The sequence below is a fragment of the Larus michahellis genome, chromosome 19, assembly GCF_964199755.1.
Source record: "Larus michahellis chromosome 19, bLarMic1.1, whole genome shotgun sequence".
NCBI lineage: Eukaryota > Metazoa > Chordata > Aves > Charadriiformes > Laridae > Larus > Larus michahellis.
Genome location: NC_133914.1, coordinates 1,709,101 through 1,734,098, shown reverse-complemented (window position 1 = coordinate 1,734,098; position 24,998 = coordinate 1,709,101). Strand labels below are relative to the sequence as shown.

Genomic DNA, 24,998 nt, shown 5'->3' with positions numbered 1-24,998 from the left:
CTACCTCCTTCAGCTTAATTACACACACACGGAATAGCGAGGACCTGTACAGCACTGGGAATACCAAGACAATTTGATGCTGCACCAAAACTTTCCAGCTTCTCTGAGCAGACACTTGAGGCTGGAGAAGTGAAACACGGAGCCCAACGAAAAAAAAATGTTACACTCTCCCCCAAGGCTGATGCAAGTCTATTCAGTGTAATTATCTAGAGGAAAAACAGTAAGGAAACACCTTTCAGGAAGGTTTGCAAGGCCTGAGTTCTGTTACTGCTCTAATGATTCTAGGAGGGTCTCCACAGATACAAGTTTAATGCTGATCTAGAAGTCCACTTGCAGTCAGCTAAGTTTAGACTACTGTGAAATTATTCCCGTAGACATTGGATATACTTAGCGCCAGTATCAGATGCTGAGGACAAGGAGGTGTACTGTTTTTATAGAAGAAGAGAAAGAGGAATTTGTTGCCATTTGACAACAATATCAGAGTCCGAAGCCTCGGGAAGCAAACCCGATAGCCTAGGTCCTTTTCTCTACGCTGACCTTCCTTGATCCTTCTCTTGCTTCCTATCAGTAATGCTCTTTCTTCTCCAAAAAAGCCTCAGACAATTTGCTGGCAGGGTGAGAGAAGTTTTCTGTTGAGATGAAGCATTAGATCATCCTTTTCTCAAAGCAGCTTTATATCAAAGCAGTTCTTTGACTCTTCTGAGATCCAGAGTAGGAAATACTGTAGGAAAGTATTCTAGGTTCTACCACAATTCTGGTCACCTTATACATCCAGACCCTCGGTATTCCCCCTCCTCTGGTGATAACGAATCTTTTAATAATAGGTGACAAAACCAGAAATGCTGTTATCAGAAAAAAAAAAAAAAAAAAAAAAAAGACATTTTGCAGTCTGGGCCTCTCTTAACTGTTTCATTCAAAGAAAAAACACACAAGTCAGCACAAGGGGTCGCCTGCAGGAGTGCGTTAGGGACTACCATAAATATTTTCCCCAAGTTGGAAAACATTTGCAATGTACCTGGAAGGAAACCAATACACTTCCCAAAACCAAGGTCATCCTAGGAAAAACAAACCCTATTTTCTTTCTTTTCTCTTTCTTTTGTGAGGCTATCAAAATAAGAGGCCACCTTGAACATTTTCGGCCTTTAAAAAGTTTTAGGACACAAAGGATGATCTGTGTCCTGTGGTCAAAAGCTTCCATTGGAAATATTTATAGAACAGGAACTTTGGCATCTGATAATACCAGCAGTCTTACCTAAGGCACCTCTAGTTTCTGATGCTGGACAGCATCAGAACTCCCCCATGGAGTAAATCCAACGAGAGGGAAGGGAAGTGTTTGTGTACATGTGTATCTACATACACACAAACATACATATATATATATATGTATCTCCCCAATAAATTATTCATTCCACAACAGTCTATAACTGGACTAGGTCCTGAAATGAGGGCTCATACACTTTTTTTTTTCCTGAATTAGTGTGGGGTATTCTGTCAATTATATACACTTATATTCCCTTCCTGAGTCCTATCACAGTCTTGTTTAATGCCATCTCAGGAGGAAATGCTATATAGCAATAGTTACATTAAAATGTATCACCTTAATCAGTCATATAAATTGGCTTCCACTGGATTATGGTGGTGTATTACACAGAAACATAAGTAATAATGCCCAACTTACTATTTCTATATTATTCTACTACGTTTCTGCAAAGCAATTCCCTCTCTCACCAGTCCTTACACTTCCTCCTTTGCTTAGTCGTCATCACCCTTAACTCCCCTCATTTCTTCTGCTCAGATTTTTTAAGATTTGGTGAATAAAATGGAGCAAAAGTACTCTAGAGGCAAACATGAAACTGATTCACCAGATGGCATTTCCCATGGGTCATTTTGGACAGATCGAAGAAGAGGCACCTCAACATCCCAGATAACAACAGAATGGAAAGTATCAAGAACTGAAGGTTTCCTATTAAAATACTCTGGGCTTCAACTCCTCAACACAGTCCTCAAAACGCACCCGCCGCCGTAAAACAAAACTCAAGAATATCATATTTTAAACCACCTTCATGCAATCACTTTGGCAAATATTTGTTGCCAGAGAATAGCTTAATGACACTTAGTGCTTTTAAGTAGTGAGCATTCCCTAAGAGTTTAGGACAGAACAGTTTAAGTTTGATATTAGCAAAATTAAATGTTTTAGGACGTATCTTTCTCAGCGACTCTGTCTCACGAGCTAGCATTGTACACAAAGCAACGTGCTGCCTACTCAGGTTGTAATAAAAAAATAAATGAAACAAGAATGCAGAAATGGTGACAAAACAATTAGGCATCCCTGGAAGCAATGTGGTTTGCTTTAAATTAACTACACTTTACATAAAGACAGTACTGCTTTTATAAAAAAAAAAATTCCACCAGGTGTGTCTTTTTTTTTATTTTACAATTGTATATTAGATTCTAGGGAAACAGCGTTACATCCTCAGCACTAACCCGTCTTTGCTTGGAGCGGGTGACAGAAGACACTGTTTACACTTTAATACACTGCGCTAATTTGAAATAACTAAAAACCTGTTCCATACTTTAACAACATTCAAAGTTGCCATAGCTTCCATACATCAAACAAATAATAGATTATTTTTTGTGCAATATAAAAAGAAAAGCTGCCTACGACTACAATCTTGTTTCATATGCAAAATAGGGAATTTCTTTTAAAAAATAAACAAGACAATATAACGACTTTACATATACAGGCAGGTATCTTTCCAGCAAGCCTTTTGAAATTTGATGCTAGGTTTTACCGCATCCATAAGCAAACTGCAGACAGGAAGCAGATGTTAAGAAAACTGCAATTAAAAATAGTCAGAGATGATTTTCAATTTGTTGTCTGTACAGTTTCAGCGTATATACACCGCGTAACCCCCCACTTCAGAATTCATGGAACTGATAAGGAAGACACCATTTAAAAAAAAAAAAAAAAAAAAAAAGAAAAGAAAAAGAAGTGATTTAAATTGTGAGCTGAGGAAGCATCCCCTGACCTTTCACACATCCCTGAAGGGACGCAGGCGGCCGCGCTGCACCTCTGCCGGGGGAAGCTCCGCCGCGGCGGCAGAATGAAGCAGGGGGTCCTCCCGGGGCGGCCTCCCCCCAGGCCCCCGCACCCGGCGCTGTGTACCTTGGCGGCACCTCGGGAGGGAAGAGCAGAGGGTAACAAAGAGCCAGCGGCTGCAGGTACCTGCTACAGGAACAGATCGGCTGCGGCAGGAAGAGAATCCGGCGGGGTCAGGCGAGCCATAGAGCTCGGCGCGTGGTGACGGGCCTGCAGAGCCCCCTAGCCGCCCCGGCTCCGGGCCGGACCCACGGACACGCACGCAGCCGGGCCGGACCCACGGACACAGCCCGGCCGGACCCACGGACACAGCCCGGCCGGACCCACAGACACGCACGCAGCCGGGCCGGACCCACGGACACAGCCCGGCCGGACCCACGGACACGCACGCAGCCGGGCCGGACCCACGGACACAGCCCGGCCGGACCCACGGACACAGCCCGGCCGGACCCACGGACACGCACGCAGCCCGGCCGGACCCACGGACACGCACGCAGCCGAACCCATGGATGGACAGACAGCCAGCTGCCCCAGCTCCGGGCTGGACCCACGGATGGACAGACAGCCAGCTGCCCCAGCACTGGACTGGACCCACAGACACACAGCCACACCGGACCCACAGACGGACCAACAGCCACCCCAGCTCCGGGCTGGACCCACAGATGGACAGACAGACAGCTGCCCCAGCTCCGGGCTGGAGCCACAGCCACACCGGACCCACGGATGGACCGACAGCCGCCCCGGCTCTGGGCCGGACCCACGGACCCACAGACACACCGGAGTCACGGACAGACGGACAGCTGCCCGGCTCTGGGATGGACCGTGGACGGACCGACAGCCAGCCACCCCGGCTCTGGGCTGGACTGACGGATGGACCAACAGCCGGACAGCCACCCCAGCTCCAGGCCAGACCGACAGACGGACAGCCACCCCACCCTGGCTCCAGGCCAGACCGACAGACGGACAGCCACCCCACCCTGGCTCCAGGCCAGACCAACAGCTGTCTCAGCTCTGTGCCGGACTGACAGCTGGACCGACGGATGGACAGCCGCCCCAGCTCCAGGCCGGACCGATGGATGGACCGACAGCCAGCCACGCCAGATGGATGGACGGACAGACAGACAGTCCACAAACCCCCGCCTTGCTCTTGGTAGGTGACGATACGTTTGGAGTGTGAGGAGAGGGAGAGCCCAGCTGGGCAGACACTGCGAGATGTGTCCTTGAGGGCAGCTCAGCCATGCTCAAGATTTCAAAAGATTCTTTTTAATCACTATTCCAGTCTAAGGGTAATTAAATGGATGCTATTTTTAAAGGCAAATCCCAAACAATCGCCTGTACATGTAAAAAGACAAAGGCAGGCATTTTTCAGTTTCTTGTGGCTCCTCATCTTCCTGTTCAAGAAACATGGTTTTACCTTGCATCTCACTCACTTATGCATCCTCAATTTTTAAGTTTCAGGAAAGAAGGTTCAGGTACCTGCTGCTGCCATTTCATTTGTGCATTTTCAGAATTTTGGATGATTCACCAGAAATCATGGGGGAGCAGTTCAGTGTGTAAGTTCGTCGCCCCTTTCTATCCCCAGGTTCTTCTGACATTCCTGAGTTTTCTGAATATTCACAGGCCAATTCCAAACAAAGCCCCTGTTGACACTATGGTTTCCATATCCCTCAAACACGCACACACAAGCTCATGCTGTTACCAACCTACGTGGGCCCAAGTAGCCGAGTCTGTCAAACACACAGAAAGTTACAGCGTGCCTTACTTTTTCTGAACAATCAGTGGTTTTAACCTATAACTACAAAAAGCAGAGGGGTATCCGAGCCCTTCTGCCATCTGCCCACAAACATGGGTTTGAGAAGGACACAGCCCCACGGGGGAAGGATTCACCTTGCAATGGATTCACCAGAGTCTGATGTGCTGGTCTGAAGCCTGCTAGACGTGTGGGCTTTGCAAATTAAGAAACACAGACACAAACCACATACCAAACAAACCAAGACATCCACAATAAAGGCTTTCTTACAAAACCAAAGAACTTCTCCCCTCAAAACCTCACCCCCAGCTACGCATTGGAGCTTTCCTGCTGCTGGTTAAGTCACTACAAACAACTGTTGACGCTGGGATTTTGGTTACACTAAATCTCTAAGTGACATGAAATAAAGATAATTCCTATTTCTCACAGCATATGTCAGAAAAACTAAACTGAAGTTACATGGATGTAAACCCCACCAAAATCAGAGCAGGGTCCATACCATAACAATGTATGTTTCTGCTGTGACACTCACCAAGTACTCCAAACCAAAAATTTCAGTTCAGTTACATATTTTAACAGCCCACAAAAAAGACGGCATTTCCCAGATTACAAACGTATACTTTTGGCCAAAGCTTTCAAAAGTACAGCTATTTAGAAGATTATGTTCTGCAAAGCACACAATCCCCTTAATTCCATTTAACTTAGAAGCTGAGACGCTCATTAAGAGAGGGCCATCACCGCGTCTTTTAAGGGAATGCCAGTCCCTACAATACAGCTAAGAAGCAACGAGGGTAACAATCTGGGGTGGAGAACCAGCACTACAACCTCAGAAAGGTGCCTCTACTCAATGTCTCCCCCAAGAGGATAATTAACCATGTTAGTAGTTGCTTGCTCCTAGTTATGTTACTAATAGGAGGAAGAAAATCCCAACCCTCTGTAACTTAATCTTTAAAGAAAGTGAAACATGTATAAAACCTAAGTTGTCTGCTTTTCGCCATAATCTGTCCTCAAATAAGAAGCCCACAAGATGGCTTTGCAGGCAAACCGGGAAAATTCACAAATGTAGCACCTTCTGCTTGTTGGTAAACACAGCGGAGATTATCAGCCCTCCTTCACAGAAGGGTTTATACGTTAATAGGCCCACACTGGTGAATCATCTCATCTACCATTAGGTACTGCAAGTCTTTTCCCTTCTCGTGAGAGTTTGGTGCCAACAACAACAATTGGTGGTGAAAACTGGAGAGCCTGTATGTATATTCAGGTCTCTACATTTCAGTATTTCTGTCCTTAAAGAGACAAAAGCAATCAAATGTTCTACTTTATTCTTCAAAATACTTTCCTAACTCAGGCTTCCTTTTTGCGTGTTCCAACAATCCTGTACAGTTCAATGACTTTCTGCTCTCCTCTTATAAAAACTGGTATTTCTCTCTTTCAGGTGGCTACAGTTCCTGTCCCACTTGTAGCCCTGGTTGGCTTCTACTTTTTCTTTTCCTATGAAGGCACCTTATTTGGATGTTCCACCTTCTTTGCAGATAGCATTACAAGTATCCACAGCTCTTCAGAATGACATGCCCAAACACCTGTAAAAACAGGCAGAAAACCACTAGTACTGTGTGATCAGAGCTCCCAGGGAAGCTCCTGTGATTGCTTCACGGAGCGCTCGAGACCTGCCCTGGTACACGGACAAACAAGACCATCTGCACAAAACGCCTTCACGGACACAAACTATCACAGCGAGACAGTACGAACAGCAGCCACGGCTGCTTGATTCTTCTGCCTGCAAAGAAGCGATGGAGGTGAAGCCGGCCGTGTATAAGCACCCTCCCCACAACGAAACCTTCTTTAAACATGTTTAACCAATCAATTTGGTTAGTTTCTGGATAGCAGAAATTTTGCCAAAACCCACAAAAAAGTGTAATTTTTTCATAGAGCACTATAACAACTCCTACCAGGCAATATTAAAGATAACAAAGACCTGTTAATAGTCTGCAGTAACTAAACTGGATTTCATTAAGACTTTCTTGAGCAAACGGCATCATTTAACGAAGATGAACTCTTTCCACTTCCTTTTTAGACTGCTTTAACAAATATCAAGATTCAAAAAACTTCACAAATAAGTTATTAAAAAAAATAATAAAAGAGAACAAGTACTCAAAAATTTCTCCTGTAGGAATAACTTTGTACAGTTGTGCTAATTCTGTCTCAGGTTCTTCTCACCTAAATTTAGACAACTGAAAATTAGTTTATTAGGCTAGCAATTGAGGTTTCCTCTCTTTCCAATGGAAATGAAGAGATTTCTGTGGCAGCAACTCATCCTGCGCCGGGACTGGGCAGAGGATCATTCAGATGTTGCCATCTCTTCCACTAATGGCAGAAAGAGTCCAGAAAACCTGGGCGAGACTGAAGAGCTATTTTGTGGGTACAGCTTACAGCGTAATGATTGCAAACGGAAAACATTTATTTCTACACTCTCGTTTACACTGCTAAGAGAGTAAAACCAAGACTCTGCTATCACAACTATTTGTCCTGTTTTTCTCACCTACAACGCGACACAGCATGCAGAGACGGTTTGAGCGCAGGCACAGCAGACTGGACACACAAAGGCAACCTGGCAGTGTCTGCTGGCTCAGAAGGGCCCAGGATTCTCGCACCCTGCTTGGGCTCTGCTGTGCCACCCTCCAGGGCAGTTTGTGCTTTCTGACCACCACTGTGGGCAGCAAAACTCCAAGACATAAAGACTGGGTCTTAAGTAAGTGCTAATCCTGACGGCTCTCACATCCAAGTTCCTAGCTAGCTCAGGACCAAGATTCAGGTTTTTGAGACTAAACTTCTCCACGCTCTTAGAAGACTTCAAATATTTCTCTGAATCTTGACCAGCTCTCCAAAGAGAAAAGAACCAAATGTAAAATTTAAGTTTGGGGTTTGCTACCAAAAATCTGGTGTAATAAACTTTGGCTATAATGATGATCAATTACCACATGTTTTTTACTAAAAACTTCAAAGGTATCAGAAACAACACACTTTAAAATTATCTAATGTGTATGTAAGCCCTTTAATACTTCAAACTACTTTTAAAATTAAAGAGATATATCTAAAGCAGATAGCAAATACAGTAACCCAAACTAAATACATTACCATCATTCTTCAGTCAGTATTTACAGAAAGGACAGAATTATATCACCTAATTTTTGGATTGCTACAAGTTGGGTAAAGCAAAGTTACGGTCCTTTAAACTTTTCATTTCCCTTGAAATTTCAGAGTAGCACCTCCAGAGAGCCAGAGCTAAAGGAAAAGGGTATGGCAATACAGGCCATCTACTCTAGATCAGGAGGTTGGCACCAAGCTGCAGCCCGCTTGACACTTACATCGGTCTCCCTTTTCCTGACACGGCTCAAGAGCAGCTCGTGATAGCAGATTTCAATCTCTCCCAAACTCAGCTGTCGTGTGGCTTTTGCTTCAGCCTGGTACGTGCTTCTAGAAATAAAGTAACCGCTCCTGGGATCAGCAACATGCAAGGATTTGTTTATCACGGCCTCGCACCTACAGCATTCATGAAACACTCTGCTGGACCCTTCCAATAACAGAGTTCATTTTATCCTCAAGTTATTTTCCCAGATTGACTCTTTCTCACTCTCTTTTTTATGTTTCCACTGGACAACTAATTAAAAAACCCAATCTTGCAGGTGTACTCTACCCATCTCCCTCTTTTGCCCCTGCGGAAACACAATTCTTCTCTATTGAAGAACATATGGCAGAACACAGGCTAAGATGATAGACACTGAGAGCGCACATGATCCCGCTAACATATCCTTGATAAAATAGTCTCTGCTGGAGAAGCCTTATTTTGAAGGGTTTAGATGATCGCAGAGAGTAAGTGCTATGAGCAAAAGCAGCAGTGAGGTACAAGAGCACTGCTTTTACGCTGTTACAACACTTATAAAACAGATGATGGAAATCAACTGAGGAGAGTCAGTCATTGACAGAAAACCTTGAGGAAAATTCTCTAGATAAAGCTTGCTACAAGACTTGTTTAGGGAAAGGCCAATGTTAATTGCAATGTCTCGAAGGAGGATGGGATCCAACAGTCATTAAATGAGAGAAAAGTTGAGATAACCTCTTCAAGAATATTGGGAGTGGTTTCAGAATTAATTTCCACTCTCCTAATCAGGCAATGGGCCTTGAAAGGGCGATAAAGAGCTTACTTAACTTCTCTGTATTTTATACAATGTGAAAAGTCCTAATGTAAAAGGCTGAGATCCATTATGCTTATTTTTAGAAGGTGAATTCAAAGATTATGACATCAAAGCATCCTTTGAGAGGTGCACAACCCTTTGCAGAGAAATGTTTTCATCGTCTTTGTACCATTCAAAAGTAGTTCAGGAACAAAACTTTCTAAATGAGATTACCTCCTTCAATTTTTAATTAAAGCCATGCAAAATTAAAAATCTTTTGCAAACAGCTGTTTTTTTGATGTAGACCCCAGGTGTTCACCCATCCACACCAAATCAACTTCCAAGAGCCCAAGTGTCAAATTTCAGTAGTTAGCATTGTACACCCCAAATTCTCCTGTCTATTCAACGGGTTGACAGAGTATTGTCATAAATAAATGATCGTTCTATTCAAAATATAAACTGCTCAAGACAGTGATATTACCTACCAATTAAAGTTGAAGTGCCACAAATATTTTGATAAACTGAATAAAAAAAAACAAACATACAAGCAGACATCTTTCAAGTTCATATTGATATAATTTAGTAAATATGAAAAGTAAAATATATTGATATATTTTCCTTAGAAAATACAACAGTTTGATTTTGGGCAGAAATTAACCTTCTCTAAATAATTTTGCCACAAGAACTTTCCAGATACTATTAAAAATCAAAATTAGACAAACTTCTATGTCAGTCTTACACTGGCAAAATCTTTTTTAGTTTGTTGCTCATTACCGTGGATTGAGCTGAAAGATGGCAAGTGCTTATCAACGGGTTTTGCAAAACGCCAGTTTCACTGTATGTGCTTCTGCAACAATATTTGCAAAAGATTTTAATATTGAAAAGAGCAATTCTGAATGCATCAGCACTTGCTAAGTTCCTCTCTGAAGACATTATTAAATCAGCCTGTCGTGGTTTAACCTCAGCTGGCAACCAAGCGCCACGCAGCCCTATCAGCAGGGTAAAAGTGAGAAAACTCGTGGGTTGAGATGAAGGCAGTTTAATAAAGCAAAAGCCGCGCGCACAAGCAAAGCCAAACAAGGAATGCACTCACTACCCCCCGCGGCAGGCCGGGGTTCAGCCATCCCCAGGGCAGCCGGGCTGCATCACGCCTAACGGTCACTTGGGAAGACAAACACCGAAACTCCGAACATCACCACCCTTCCTCCTTCTTCCCCCAGCTTTACATGCTGAGCATGATGTCGAATATCCCTTTGGGCGGTTGGAGTCACCGTCCCAGCTGTGTCCCCTCCCAGCTTCTCGTGCGACCCTCAGCCCATCACTGCCGGGGCGGGGTGGGGAGCAGAAAAGGCCTTGATGCTGTGCAAGCGCTGCTCAGCAGTAACTTAAATATCCCTGTGTTATCAACGCCTCTTTCAGCACAAATCCAAAACACCGCCCCGTACTAGCTACTATGAAAAAAGTTAACTCTATCCCAGCCAAAACCAGCACAAACGGGAAATGGACCACTATGGGGAAGAGAAATGGGATATGCACGTTTTCCAAGACCTCATTAATTCTGGCTTTGATGGAAGATACACAAGTGTGCCATATTTATGGTATGCTAATCTCATTCTTCACAGGTTCCACCAGCCAGGAAGGATTTACTCCTCCCACCGCTCCTCAAGAACATCTCAATGCATAAACTGGTTTTGGGATGAGGAAAGGAGATGAGGAAATTCTCATCTCAGACTTCGAAGATTACAGTCTGGTACAACGCATTACGCTGGTGCTACTATTTATTTTAAAATCTGAGAGGAGCCTTCCTGGCTCAGTTAAGATTAACGTCGCTGTCACACTTGGGACCAGGAAGGCATCTTCCTTCAGGCTAGACTGGCAAGTTGTGTTTTCTCTTTCCTAACTAACTTGCCTGGGGCAATTGCCACTTTCCTGGATCATCCCTAAATTTTCCAAACAAATTCTCTGCTTTTGCAGGAATGAAGAATGTTGTCAATGCCAACAGCACAAGAGGCTTTCCATAATGTACAGGGACATGCGGAGCAAGAACTGATGGAGATTTCTGGACTTACCGCCCAGCGGATGATTAGCCAACCAAGAGAGAAATTATTTTTCCCAAGACCAATGAAGATGATACCAACTTGGTGATACGTTTTTGTTATTCCTTAGCAGATAATTGGCAAGCTTAAGAAGAAAAAAGGCAATCATCTTTTCTTTCGTTGGTAATACCAAGTAACTTGACAGATAAATTGAGCATGCGAAGGCAATGAGCACGAAGAGACCACTGGTCACAACCTCTCTGAGCAACCTGTTCCAATGCTTGACTGTTCTCATGGCGTAAAAGTATTTCCTTATGTCCACTAACATTTCAATTACTGGGAATGAAGTTTAATTTAAAATTTGTAAAGTTATTGTCTTACAGGCAGACACTTCCCTTTAAACTTCTTGCAGATAGCCAAAATCTCGATCCCCAAGACTTACACATTTATGTAATAGTTGCGAGCAATTCTGCAAAATTCTTTGAGTTTGCTCGTAAATGAGCGCAAGTGCCTGAAAGACACGGGTCACAATTCAGTGATGATGTTCATTTCTGTAACTGCAGAGTAGACAAACAACATCCGCGCAACTCCTCCAATGAGATCCTGAAGGTCAATTGTTCTGTTTAGCAAGAATTAGTTTCACCGCAATCACAAGTTTCATGTTCCCTGAAATAAATGCAGCAAATTAAACTTCTTTCATACAAAGGAATGGAAAACTTGAGCTCATGTTTTTGTCTTTCTCAAGGAGGGAGAATGGGAAAACTTCTTCATCTTTGGGAAAAGGGAACTGGACAGCTCAGAGTCGTGTAGACTATGGAGCCTTCCACACAACTTCAAATGTGACTTAACCTCGTTCCTATCAGAAAGCTTTTCATCAAAAGTTACATGCATGCAGGAAAGAGGACGTGACTCGTTGCAAGATTATTTTGAGCACTATTTTAAAAGTTACTTTCCCTCAGTTACTTCATGGGCTACAAGGCGTGAGCCACCAAGAACCTTCCATTTGTTTAAAAGACGAAGAATTTCTGCAAGTCGATGAGCATGCCCGGTGTACTTACAGACCAAGCCTCAGGATTAGCACAGCTAACGGTGCTCACACAATGGTTGCAGCTGAGTACCTAAGAACTGGATGGAACTGCCATCTTGGCTCACTATGGCTTGACATGGACAACTGAAATCAATTTCAACAGAGCAGCAAGAACATTGTGTTTTAAACAAGGAGACAGACGGTGACGATGGATCCTAGTTAGCTGTAAGTTTATTATTCAAGGGATGCCAAGACGCCGATGAAAACGATGCCTGGACCCTCTCCTTAAGGAGATCTAAGGCAAAACCAAAGGAACCTCGCGAGGCAGCGTGGCTCAGAGGCCAGCGGGGACAGCACCGCTCGCCGGCCCGCAGCCAGCGGCCACACACCGCCCGGGGGCCGCCTGTCCGCGGGCCGGAGGGGGCCCCGCAGGCCGGCCCCGGCCGCTCGGCGCCTGGGGCGGCTGCCGGCCCTCCGGTTCCCCCGTCAGGGCCCTGGACAGCGGCGGGACCGCGGCGCCTCGCACGCCGCACCCCGGCGGCGCCCGGCCGTGGCCCCCTCCCGCTTTGACCCCGCCCCCTGACCCCTCCCCTTTGACCTCCCCTCGCGCCCCCCACTCACCCTGGCGCGGGGGCCGGGCCCCTCCTCCTTGGCCTCCGCCATGTTGCGCCCCCCCCTCAGCTATCCCAGCCCGGGGCGAGGGGCCGGGGGTCACTCCCTCTCAGCCTTCCCCCCCCCTCCGGGGGGCGCCGGGGGGAGGCTCGGCGGGGTGCCGAGGCCGGCGCCGCGCCGTGCTGCGGCCGGCGGGGGCTGGCGGGGGGGGCCCGGCGGCTCCCTCGGGGCAGGGGGGGGTCGTACCCGCCAGGCCGCGAGCCCTCTTAAAGCTGCAACGACAAGCCCAGCGCGGGGCCCCAGCGCGCATGCGCCGCGCGCCTGCGCAGGCCCGCGTGGCCCCGCCTCCCGCCGCCCCCCCACCTGCCGCGCAGGCGCAGTGGCGCCTCCTCAGGGCCGGGCTGGGTGGCTGCCCCAGGGCGCAGGGGACCGGGGGGGACCGGGGGGACCGCGGGGGACCCAGCATGGGCACCCCCGGGCGGGCTCAGGGCGGGAGTCGCGAGGCTCGTCCCAGGACACGTCAGGCCATGGCGGGCCTCGACTGTCCCCATGGCGGCCACAAGGCCTGTGACCTCGTGGCATGGCCGCCAGGCCTGGTCCGTGGCGGGGAGTGGCAGTGGTGACCCTCTGTGGCACCGTGGGCTGCGCCATCCCTCACGCACCACCGGGCCGAGGCTCTCTGGTGTGTCAGGCCATGACATGGTGCTCTCACCTTAGCGCTGCCAGGCCACAGCACCCGCCTGGCCGTGTGTTGCCTCACCGGCACCACACTCGCACCGCTGTCCCCAGCATCCCACCTGCCCCCAGGACAACCCCCCTTGACCCAGCACTGGTGGCGGGGCTGCCCCGCGGGATGGACCTGGATTGTTGCGACTTCCCTTCAGGAATGCTCCAGAAGTTGACGCATTGGACTCGCGGCCTTCCTGTTGGAGGGGGTATGTATTTGTTTATTTGACAGGATGCTCAACACAGTACAAACCATAATTTAATAAAGTAATCGCGATCCAAACCCAAAACACTGAGAGGTTTTAACGTACCTTTCAGCCCAAGTCTGTTCACTTTTAATTTTGTTTTGCTGTGGAGTCTACCAGCGCTTCCTTCCCATGCTGAGTCTACTGCAGGGTGGTTTTGAAGACGGCATGGAGTATTTGCAGGACATTGGGTCTGTTCCCTTTATTGAAATCAGCCTGAGAATATAGACCGATCTGGTTTTTGTTTGTTGTGCCTCTGCTGTATCAGTCGTGAACGAACCATTAAGTAATTTTTTATTTAATTTAACATTTGTTGGTACAACTGTAAAACAGCCATGTTTTTAATGTTGGAATGGATGGTTTATATTTGACCACATTTTTCCTCATCTGGTGTTGATCAAAAGTTCATATAAGGGTTGTTTCTGCAGACTCTGAGGACTTAGTCCCATGAAGATTTGCGTATCTATCTAACCTGAAATACCTGAGAGGTCACATTTTGGTTGCAAAAATCAGTGTAACCTTTCAAGGTTAAAACCTAAATATTTAGAAGTTTGTAATGTTGCCTGTCATTTTCATGCTTTCCAATAATTAAGACACTGAAAATATTAGCAAGGCATAGGCCTATTAAGATAAAATTTGAAACTATGCATAAAATACACATTGTTGCCTTTTTTATTGTGGACAATGTCAAATATTACCAGCACCCACATGCAGTTGATAAGAACAATGTGTTCCCTTCTTCTTACTACTTAAATAAGCAAATTGCTAATTAAAACTTTGTCTGAAAGAGAATTCTCCGCTTCCTAGCTTTATCTGATTTGCACAATTACAGAGTGGTATTAAGCAGCAGCTGCATTTCAATGGTGAATGAAGTGATCCTTATATAAACGCTGTCCTTCATCTGGCCCCAAATGCTAGATACATAATACTGGGATTCATTTAGGAAATCCTGTGAAGTCTCTCTTTAGAAATGACTGCATTCCAATGACAGTGAAATAATTAATGTAATAATTTAATAAGTTATGAATAATGCTTTTCACTTACACATTAATCCTCATCCTCAAGTATAAAATAATTCTAGTTGATGAGTTATTTTGTGAATTTTCTTGAAGAATTTGGGATTTTTTTATGACAAAAGATTTTATGTGTAAACTGTGTGCTTGATGTGAAATTTAAGAATTATTCAAAAAGTACTTTTATCCTTAGTTAGCTACAGATGAAAAGAATGAATATTTTAATATTTTTAATGGGTACAAAATGTAGTAACAATAAAAGATGTTATATGACTTAATATTTACATTGGTATTGTTTTTTCAATAGCTAGAAATTCTAATATAGTCTAAATATAGGGCTGCCACATGTCAAGGTTCCCTCGGACACGTCCACTAGTGCCCTGAGCAGATGGCGGGACATGTGGATGTTGTGCATAAAAGGCCACTGTGCACGCACAGATTTCCCCAAAGCATGTGTGTAACAGCACAGATGTGCCGTACATGTGCAGATCATCGGAACACTGAAAATGCACGTATTTCTGAATGGGATTTTCTAGGAAGGCAGAAAATACAGAGAGAGAAAAGAGAGGCAATAACCCTCTTAGAATATAAATATTTATAAATTACCTAAACAATTAGTAACAATGTTGAGAAATCCAAGTATTCAGAAGCCAGGAGGAAGACATTAAAAATGAGGTTGGTTTATGAATTAAGATCTTAAGGATAACAAACTTGCTTTTTCTTTTTGACCTCTGGTATCCGAGACATTACAGTGCACCGCTTTCACATTTTTACTCTTAAGTTTAGAAAGTGTATGTATGTGGGGGGAGTTGTTTGTTTGTTTGCTTTAATTAAACCTATATTTTCATGTAATCACAACTCCACATGCTCAGGCATTCAGAATAACCTCAAATATGATGAGGCTTCCTGTAACCTCACAAGACTTGACAAACGGTTGTAACTTCTTGGGGCTACATTGTAAATTTCCATAGTGTTTAATAAAATGAAAATTTTGTGTAACTTGTTCAAGCATGCGAGCGGGAACCAACATCTTTATTTCATTGCATGGTTCTCATAAGTAAATTAGGGAGTTGATGGAAATATTTGAACTTTCAACACGCAACTGAAAATGCTTTCAGACCACTAAACAAAATATTTTGTTAGAAATAGATCCTGTCATTAAATAGATCATAGTACAACCATATGCTGTTGAAATCTATGCCTGAAGGAAGGTTTGCTTAAGCTGATACTACGGACAGATGAGAGGGTGACAGTAAGTGTGGACCATTTAAAACTAGATCAACCCTGGTGTGTTCTGTAGACATCTCTCAGCCTGTTCTCTGAATAGGGCATTTGAACTAGAGCAGCTTGTTCAGACCTGACTTACTTTTGACTGTGAATGAGCTGTATATGTACTAATGTGGCTAAAAAAGACACTGTATAATATGTAGATAATGTAGTGATGACTAGTGCAGAACAGACCTAGATAAATGCCTGGATAAGGCAGGGAAAAGATAAGATTGTTCCACAGTATTGTTTTTGAATTGCTTTTTAATTTACCCCTGGAGTGCCCATATTATAATCTGCTGCACAATTCTGCGTGAGACTATTCGTCTTTAAAACAGTGACATTTAAAAAAGAAACCATGAAACTCCTTTCACATGCAGGCTGCAGTTCAATGAACTGGATGAATGATCTTTCCACATACCCACGGGCACGCACAGCTGAATATAGATCACCCAGAAAACCTGCCAGCCGTACATACTGAGATCTGGGCACTCCTTCCTCTCTTCCAGTGCAGGTTCTCTTCAGGGAATTGCAGTTGCAGGTGCTTACAGTACTGCTGTGTGTTTGGGGCCAAACACAAATTAATAACAATGAATAATCTTGTTTCCTTTACAGTGAGCTCAGTGAGCATCCAGATAGGACAGGCTTTGTAAGGTGGGCTGAGAAACGTGGCTGTGGCATATGTTGTACCCACAGCTGGGGCCCAAGGACAGCCTCAGGTATAATGTAGGATGTACTGTATAAAAATATGGGACTTTGGAGTTAGCAAAGCGTTATCTCTCCTGATACTGCATTAGGAAAGGTTGAACCAGTGTAGATTAGACCAGTGTAGCTGTACTGTCAAGTTGCTCCTGTACAAACACGCTTTGTGCTTGTAACAATGCGCTGTTGCCAATGGAGCTTCCTCAGCAAAATCCAGAGATTCTTTCAGGTTGTCCTCAATCCCTCTGTGAATCTCACCTTTTGCCAGGACCGCGTTTGGCCTTCAGTGGACACCATGAGACAAGGACAAGCATCTAGTCCAGCCAACAGGCATGAGACTTATTAAGAGCAGTGTGCCAGTTCACTTGGCATGTGACACCGACGATGGAACCAGCATGGTGCCGTGTGGTTGTGGGATAAGATGGCCTGAGAGCAGGGACAGAGTGATGAGAAAACTGAGGAAACAGAACTTGGAGATTTGAGGGAACGTGAGAAATGAAGGAGAGGAAGGCTTGGAGTTGAAATGTGGTGCTTTGGGCACTTTCTGGGACAAAGAAGTTGTGGGGGACTGAGAGTGGATGTGAGGAGAGGCCAATTCTATATCAGGTGTGGAGAGATGCCGTAGGCAGTGCTAATGAGAGTGGGAGCTACAGCCTCCCAAAATCCCAGTCCTCAGCACATCTGGACTGGGGACGCCGAGAAGGCTGTGTTTAAACTCAGAGGCAGCTCTGTTGGGGAACGAGGTTGAGTCTTGTGTAGGCAAGAAAAACTGGAGCCCAGCAACTTTATTTCCTACTCTCCCTACTGGTCCCTTGAACCTCGAGACACCCTCCCAGTAGAGCAGTAGTGACAACTCTGGAGGAGATGAGCAGCCAGCAGCTTTTTCTGTCCCGGAGATGGGCAGAACTGCTGAAAACTCTTGGGTTTAGGTGGTCCTGTGCTGCAAACAATTCCAAGGCAGGACTATAATGGCGTAAGCAGGACCAGTGAATATTTCAGTGGAAAAACAATTGGTCGTGGAGTCTCCTCTTGAGGCCTGAGCAGACTCGGAGGACAGACAGCCCCAGGGCCAGCAGCGAGGTGGGTTCGTCTCCCAGCTCTGGAGCTGCTCTGGCTTTGTCCCCCAGCACATGGGGAGATTTGCATTTCCCTGGCGCTGGCGATGTCAGGGGCTGCCTCTGCGAGGTCCCCCGGGGCTACGAGGACAAAGGGGAGCAGGAGGCTTGGAAACAACAAAGATCAAGGAAAGAGAGTAGCCAAGTTTGAAAAATCGACGCTTTCAGCGTGCTTAGTCATAGATACACAAACGCAGGAGGGCTGGCAGAGGCCTATTTTCATCCTGAAACTCCCCCTCACGTCCCAGACTTGCTGGGCTGTGTTTGCTGTTGAGATAACATCCCCTTCCCCCACCACCCACAGATTGCTGAAGGAGCAGCCGTTGCAAAAGGGAAAAAAAAAAGGCAAAAAAAAAAAAAGCAGTTGCCTTGCTCTGCCTGCAGGAGAAATGTCAGGAAGTGTCTGGTGGTGGGTGGGATGAAAGGAGGAAGCTGAACTCTAAAGAGAATATTCTAGCTCTGCGCGTGCAAACAAATGCCCCTCTGTATTTTGCTTGATAAGAACATCCAGGAGCAGGTTTTCCTGCATGCAGGCAGGACAGGAGTGGAGTAGTCACACATCTTGGAGGGATTTGAGTTGTACACTCTGCATTATCCACAGCACTCCATGAACTGGAGGGTGAAAAGATGTAAACAGCTGGGAAGAAATACAAGCGTCATCAATAATTAATAGTGCTTTTTTGTAAGGGGAACGATCCAGTATTAATTATGAAGTTAATTTCTATTTGGATGGATTTGTGGGTGTATATGAAATTTGGACCAGGTTTTAAGTTCAGTGCAATCATGCTTTTATTCTAATTACAATAATTATAAATCTATTCTGCATCTTCTTTTTAAGTCTAAATAACACAGGCTTTTGTTTCCAAACGTGCCAGACATCAGTTTTTGCGCACCAAATATGGCAGTTCTCAGATCCCCAAAGTTAATCTGGTTATAAATACAAAGGAGATTGTTTTCATTCATTGTCACTGTGCAACCCTGTGGAAATGTGAAAATAAGCCTGGAACACAGATGATGATAAGTACATTGGACTTCTAAAATCACAGAGTCAACAGTGATGAAGGACCTGAATTGCATGCTTCATTAAATATTTAAACAGATAGCGAGCAACACTACCTAGACTTTTACACATAATTCTGTATTATAAACAGCTGATGCTACTCTGTGACAGTGACTCTCAATCTTTTGTACTCTCTAGCCTTAAAAATTGTCTGTACTTTTGAAGTTTACTTTTTGTACTGGGTGATCTATTGTGAAAAAGTCTATGGAAGAAGCACAAAACTGAGAGGGAGAAGAGAACTGGGTTTCTCATTTAACTATAGACCATCAGCTAGGTACATCCTCGGGACAGTGATGCATCGAGTCTGTTGCAGATTGCGGGTGGAGGTTCCCTTAGAGAGCAAGCAGAAAACTCATCTTTGTTGCAGTGGGTCCTACGCAGTCATCAACTATTTTCGAGCTCTATTTAACTCTTTTCCAGCTATATTCACTCCTTGCGTGTGCTACCAGTATAGATTTATTGGCAAGTTTTTTTCTGATGGAGATCCAGTTTATAGTAACAGAAGTTTTGTACCAGGCTCATAGCAGATTCTTGTGTCAAGGCACAAGAGAGGAAATACAAATTTTCTCTTTGCTTTTGTTTTTTCACCTGCTCTTCTCTCCTTGCTGAAAATCTAAACTCCCACCCCACGTAAACTTCCTTCCTGTGACTTTGCCCTGGGTTTCTTTGATCAGCAGTGGAAGAGTTGGTGTTGGCAACAAGCTGTGGTCTCTGAGCACCCGGAGGGGGATGGAGTGGGATTAGTAAGACCTCAATGAGACGTTGTTTTGGGTTGCTTGCAGGCTCTGCTAGGCACTGTGATACCATGATGGTTAGAGAGTATTATTTGCCATAATAAGATGCCAAAGATAATAATAATAAAAAAAAAGTGATTGAACCATTAGACTTTTGCAAAATCTGAGTGTGCTCAAGGTCACAAATTTTGCCTAGGATAGATGTCAGGTTGTCAGACCTATAATCCTCTGGGAAGTCTGTTCAGCTGCCTGATGCTACAGCAGTATTAATTTTATCTTTGTCTTCTGAGAGTTACTGAAAAATGACATGAATAATCTATGGAGGTGTTTGGCCATTTCTGTTGTTTGGAGACCTCCTCTTGATTCTTTATTGTAAGTTAAACAGGAATGCCCACTGACAAACTCTGGTTGCTGCTTTTTAACATCACCCTGAATTTCGTGCTGTGACTACATCACTTTTTCCAAATGCAGAATAAAAGTTTATGTGAATACTTCTACCATTTTCACGTTACGGAAAAAAAGTTTTTCTAATTTTCTTATGGTTATCTCCTAATTGTTTCCAATGTTGTCCCTTTTGTGTGACTATGTTTTGGAAATAACAGTGGGTAAAAAAAATACACAGAGAAGACATTGCCAGTCTTTAAAGTTTTAAGAAATTCATGGCAGTCTGATGAAATACAGCATTGTGAGTCTGCTCACTTTTTCTGCCCCACTTGCATTCTTCGCATAGCCAAACATTAACCAGAAATGCACTTTAGAACTGCTGGTATTTTTGCAGAGCTGATGTACCCGCTTTCTGTTGAGCGCTTGTCTCGTCTGTAAGAATGAAGAACAGGATTCTCTTTAACAGCTGCCTCCCATTCTTGTCACATATTTATTATCAGTGACAAAATTTTAAATTCTCTTTAGAATAGAAGAGATGGAAGCTGTTAACTGTAGGGCAGCAGGATAAGTTGTAGTAATGCATATCTTGTTTCTCCCCACAGCTCAAGGAAATGTATAGATTGATGGCTTTGTCGTACAACTGTGCTGAGTGCTTCTGCAAGCCACTGAGCATCCTTAACTCCAATTGACTTCACTGGAAGCAGAGGGCTCTTGGAGCCTCTTGGAAGACAGACTTGGCATGCTCAACTGTGCCTGCAGCAGACATGCCCAGTGTGTACATGCATCACTCTGCCCACTGGCAGAACACAGCTACTGCTGAAAGAGGAGAAAACAGGCAGCCAGGGGAGGGAAAGAAAGACCAGTTGTTCCAGTGCTCAAGACACCAGGTTCCTCTTCTTGCCTTTCTATGGATTCTGTGATCTTAGAATCATAGAATCGTCTAGGTTGGAAGAGACTTTTAAGATCATTGAGTCCAACCACCAACCTCACACTGCCAAAACCACCACTAAACCATGTCTACCCGTCTTTTAAAGATGTCTGCCTGTCTTTTAAATACCTCCAGGGATGGTGATTCCACCACTTGGACAAGTCACAGGACTTCCCGATCTTGGAGCTCTCTATTTTTAAGCCAGGGTGTGAACTTAAACATGCTAAAGGTAACAAGATGGTCAGATACAATGGCAGCGGGAACTGCATGAGTATGAAAGATAAGCAGTTGCACTTCTCAGGTTATAGTAGCGATGTATAACATTTCCTTCTTTGTTTCAACCATTCCACTGATTCTTTTTTCAAGCCCAGTGCTTGTCTTGCCCATCCAGCCTCACCAACCAAGCCCTCCCTCACACACACGAGAGCACAAAGCAGTGTCAGAAAAGCCACTGAAGAGTAAAGCAATGTTCTTGGATCTGCTAAGCAGTGCAAAGTAATTGTAAACATGCTAGAGATCCCCCCTGTGACCTTCCTTGCCCATCGTGGGAAGGGTAGGGAGAAGGGGGAAAAGGAAAGGGAAAAGAGGAGGGGACATGACTAGGGAAGTTTCCTGTAGCACTTCCTTACTGGTCTGCTGAACGTTTCTTTCACAGAAGACCTTGTTTCTCTTTTATGTGACTTTGATACTAGTTTGGCTTTTGACAGAAGATTCAAAACTACTGCTATTTAAGACATTTCAGTAACTTAATTTAGAGAAATTAGAAATGGAAACTCCTAAACTTCAACAGTTCTCTCAACTCAAAAGGTTGAGAGAACAGAGTCACCATCAGAACTGTGAACTTTTGGTGTCAGTACTGTTCAGATAGCAGACTTCCGTGCAGAACCAATACTACCTTTTCTGTAGACTCTTGAGCCTGATTTGGACCTCTTTTATTCCATGAGGAATCAAGATTATATCTGTTGAAGTCAATAAAGTTAGTGTGCAAAGACCATCAACCCCTCCTTCCCTTCCTTCAGTCTCTGCATTTGCTTGACTATTGCTCTAATCTCTTATCTGGCCCTGCATTACTTTCACTCATCTGGTTTAAAAAATGGCCTACAGGCATATTTGTCATGGTATACAGGAAAAACCTCTTGGAGAGCAGATTTAATCAGTACTCAAGGAGGGAATGAAACCAGTGCAGGAGGGAGAGGAGAACTCTGATGAAGTGCCACATGGAAGTTGCCGAGAGCTGTGCTGTGCGGATGAGGAGCCGTTACAGCAGCCATTAGCCGCTCCGTTCATCCTGCCTCTCGGCTTTATGTACCAGGGGTTGCTCTAGGCATTGTACTTCCTCCTTTATTCTATGAAAGGTGATGCTGTTATTCATGAAACTGTGTTGAGCCCTAGAATAATGAAGCCGTTCTGCAGAAATCCCCGCTGTGCCGGACAGGTTTGGCTGAGTGCACCACAGAGTTGTCCAGCAGAGCTTGCAGCAGGGTGAGGCGCTGCCCTGCACCTTCCGGGTGCCTCTCTGCTCTCATCTCCCTGTCCACTCCTTTTGCTGCCAGATTTTTAAAATTCCTGAGCATCTCTAGCTCTGTGACATAGTAGAATTTGTGCAAACAGCCGTTAAACTGTTTCTCTCTAGGTCAAAAATGCCCAGGGAATGCAGACACAGCATCTCCTCACAAGATTTAATTGCTTCTTTAGCGGTGGTACATGTTACTGTGATTCCAGCAATTTTACTGTTTGTACATGGGACACTTACAGAACCTCATGGGGTAATTATTCTTAATTAGCAGGTTGGACACATGCAGCTCTTTCCTCTTGCAATCTGCAATTAATACTATAGAGATAATGCAGATTTCTTCTTGTCAATCTTTTGTTTATGTTTATAGGAGGAGGAAACAGTTTAGGGAAAAATGATCTAAATCAACCGCCTGCTGAGACCCATGCCTTTCTTACCTGAAGATTGCCTTGCGCTCGGTGGCAGCTGAGACACTCGTAACTTCAGACACCTCAGTGTCAGCCCGATTCCCGCTTTCAAATGTTTCTCTAAGGCCTGCTGCAGGTCTTTTTCTCTTCGGTCCTGGACTGCTTCTTACCGTGTCTCAATTCGCTTTTGTAAATTGGTTTGTATGGCGTGAAAAATCTTCAGAAGTCATAACACTGGCGGTGTCTTTTAAGCAGATACTAGTATTTTGGGGCAGGGAAGGGTCTTGCGTTCTCCCTCCTTTTTTGCTTCTCCCAACAGCCCCCGTTAAACCAAACTCACATTATGTGTGCACCAACCATCCCAATAACCAGATCAATATGAAATATGAAGAGCCGCTTCAAATGTTACCACAGTTGTCACGAGGAGTTTCCAGCCTCAGGAAATGTTTATTTGCAGTGGGACATACTGGGGAGAATATCTCAAGCTTTATTCACCAGTGTTAGTTTATGTACGGGAACGGCAGCTGCCTAGTGTGAATATTTACAAAATAGGTGATTGTTACCAGAGGTCGTTTTTTATTTGAAGTCCTCATAGCCACATTGATGTTTCTTTGATTTTAAGCCCAAGATGAATACTCACATTGCAGTTGCAAACCGTGTAATCATATCCCGGCCTCTACTAGGTACGTGGAAATTCAAAGCTGCTTTGTGGACTTCAGATAAGTCGTACAGATTTATGCAGGACTGGGAGCAGATTTATACTTGTTATTTCTTTCCAAGGATGCTAAAAATTAATAGCTCCCTAAAATACAGTTCACTTATACTTAGGACACAACAAAGGTGAAAACAACCCATTTACACTTATTATTTTTGGTTGCTTCCTGGACAGCCGCACGCCGGTGGGACGGCAAGGCCTAGCCGGGGGTTGGAGTGCGGTATGTTCCAGTCCCAAATTTCTTCTTCCAGTGCTTTAACCTCTGAGACACCTCGTGGTGGAAACATTAACTGCTGCCAGAGGGGGGCTGACATCTCCGAGAGAATCCATTTTAAAACTACTTGGGGCTTCCATTCTGCTGCGGCTGGAGGCGGCCGAGGTCGCACAGCCAGCGCAATGCTGCTTTGGGGAAAAGATCCATCTATGGCACGTTTTTCTTTAAAAATATCTAAAGCCACAGGGAAATTCATTTAGTTAAGAATGAAGTCTGCCTTTGCCCGTGGCTTCACAAATATTTATGAGATTGATTGATAATATTTTATCACAACAGTGCAACAGTTATAGTTTCTGTGCAAATAAAGCAAACACGTGGCCCTGGCTTGGCTTTCACATGGGATGGGTTTTTTCAGGCCCGAAACTGAATGTGACACATCAATGGGAGCGCGAGGCAGCGAAACCCTCGAGAAAAGTGAAAGCATAAACATGTCACGTTGTTCTCACGTTAGCCTGTCTCCGTGCAACGCTGCCGAAACCAGTGAGGTTACGTGGACGGAAAGTACTTCTGGCCTGTTTTCTGCTTTAGAATGTGGAATATGGTGATCGTAACCCCTATGAATTTTTACAGCTGCTTTGTTTTTCTGCCCTTTTACAGTTTGGGGAATTGACCTCCACCTTCTTGCTGGCGAAGCAGAGAGAGCACAGAGCCGGACCCTGCGCTTACGGGGAGCTCGGGCATTGCGGATTGCTGCTCCCAGCTCAGAGTTCGCTTTTGGGGCTTCCCGTGGGTGAATAAACAGGAACTTTTTTGTACTAAATTCGCTTTCGACGCAAAGTGAAGCCTGCCGCCCGTACTAAAAGCAGCCATTCCAGCGGAAGCCTGAGGCAGCTCCGCCCGGGGTGCCGTGCGGCCCCGCGGGCAAGCGGCGGCTCGGAGCCGGCGGGGCCGCTGGGCCGCGGCCTGCGCCGGGCCGGCGCGCTCCCCTCTGACTGACTGCCCAGGCAGCCAATCGCAAGCCGAGCTTCCTTCCTGACTCCGCCTCCCGCTGATCAAACTGTCCAATCAGCACACGGGAGGTTAACGGATCATCCCGTGCGAATGTCGGCGCTCAAACGAGCCAATCGGCAGAGGGCAGGTTTCTTACCAATGAGATCAAAGAGTTAGCGGAACAGGGACATGCTATTGGTGACTCCACCTATCGGTCCTCGCCACCGAGGGCGATGGTTGGCTAGCGGGGAGGAGGGGGTGATTTCCGGGGGCGGGGAAACTATATTAG

General features: G+C 45.1%; 1 protein-coding gene across 6 annotated transcripts in view; it reads right to left on the bottom strand.

The window, feature by feature from the left end:
• The window catches only part of LOC141733242 (zinc finger MYM-type protein 4), a 44,001-nt gene extending 31,015 nt beyond the window's left edge, over positions 1 to 12,986 (bottom strand). For 5 of the 6 annotated variants that reach the window (XR_012584246.1, XM_074563362.1, XM_074563363.1 and 2 more), the window contains exon 1: positions 12,707 to 12,986. Coding sequence is in view for 3 of the 6 variants with exons in the window: in XM_074563362.1 (XP_074419463.1) it covers positions 12,707 to 12,748 (42 nt within the window). In the remaining 3 variants the exon portion in view is untranslated. Of the gene's footprint in view, positions 1 to 11,500; positions 11,725 to 12,706 lie in introns of all 6 variants that reach the window. The other variant, XM_074563364.1, reaches the window with a different exon arrangement.
• Between the last annotated feature and the right edge of the window lie 12,012 nt (positions 12,987 to 24,998).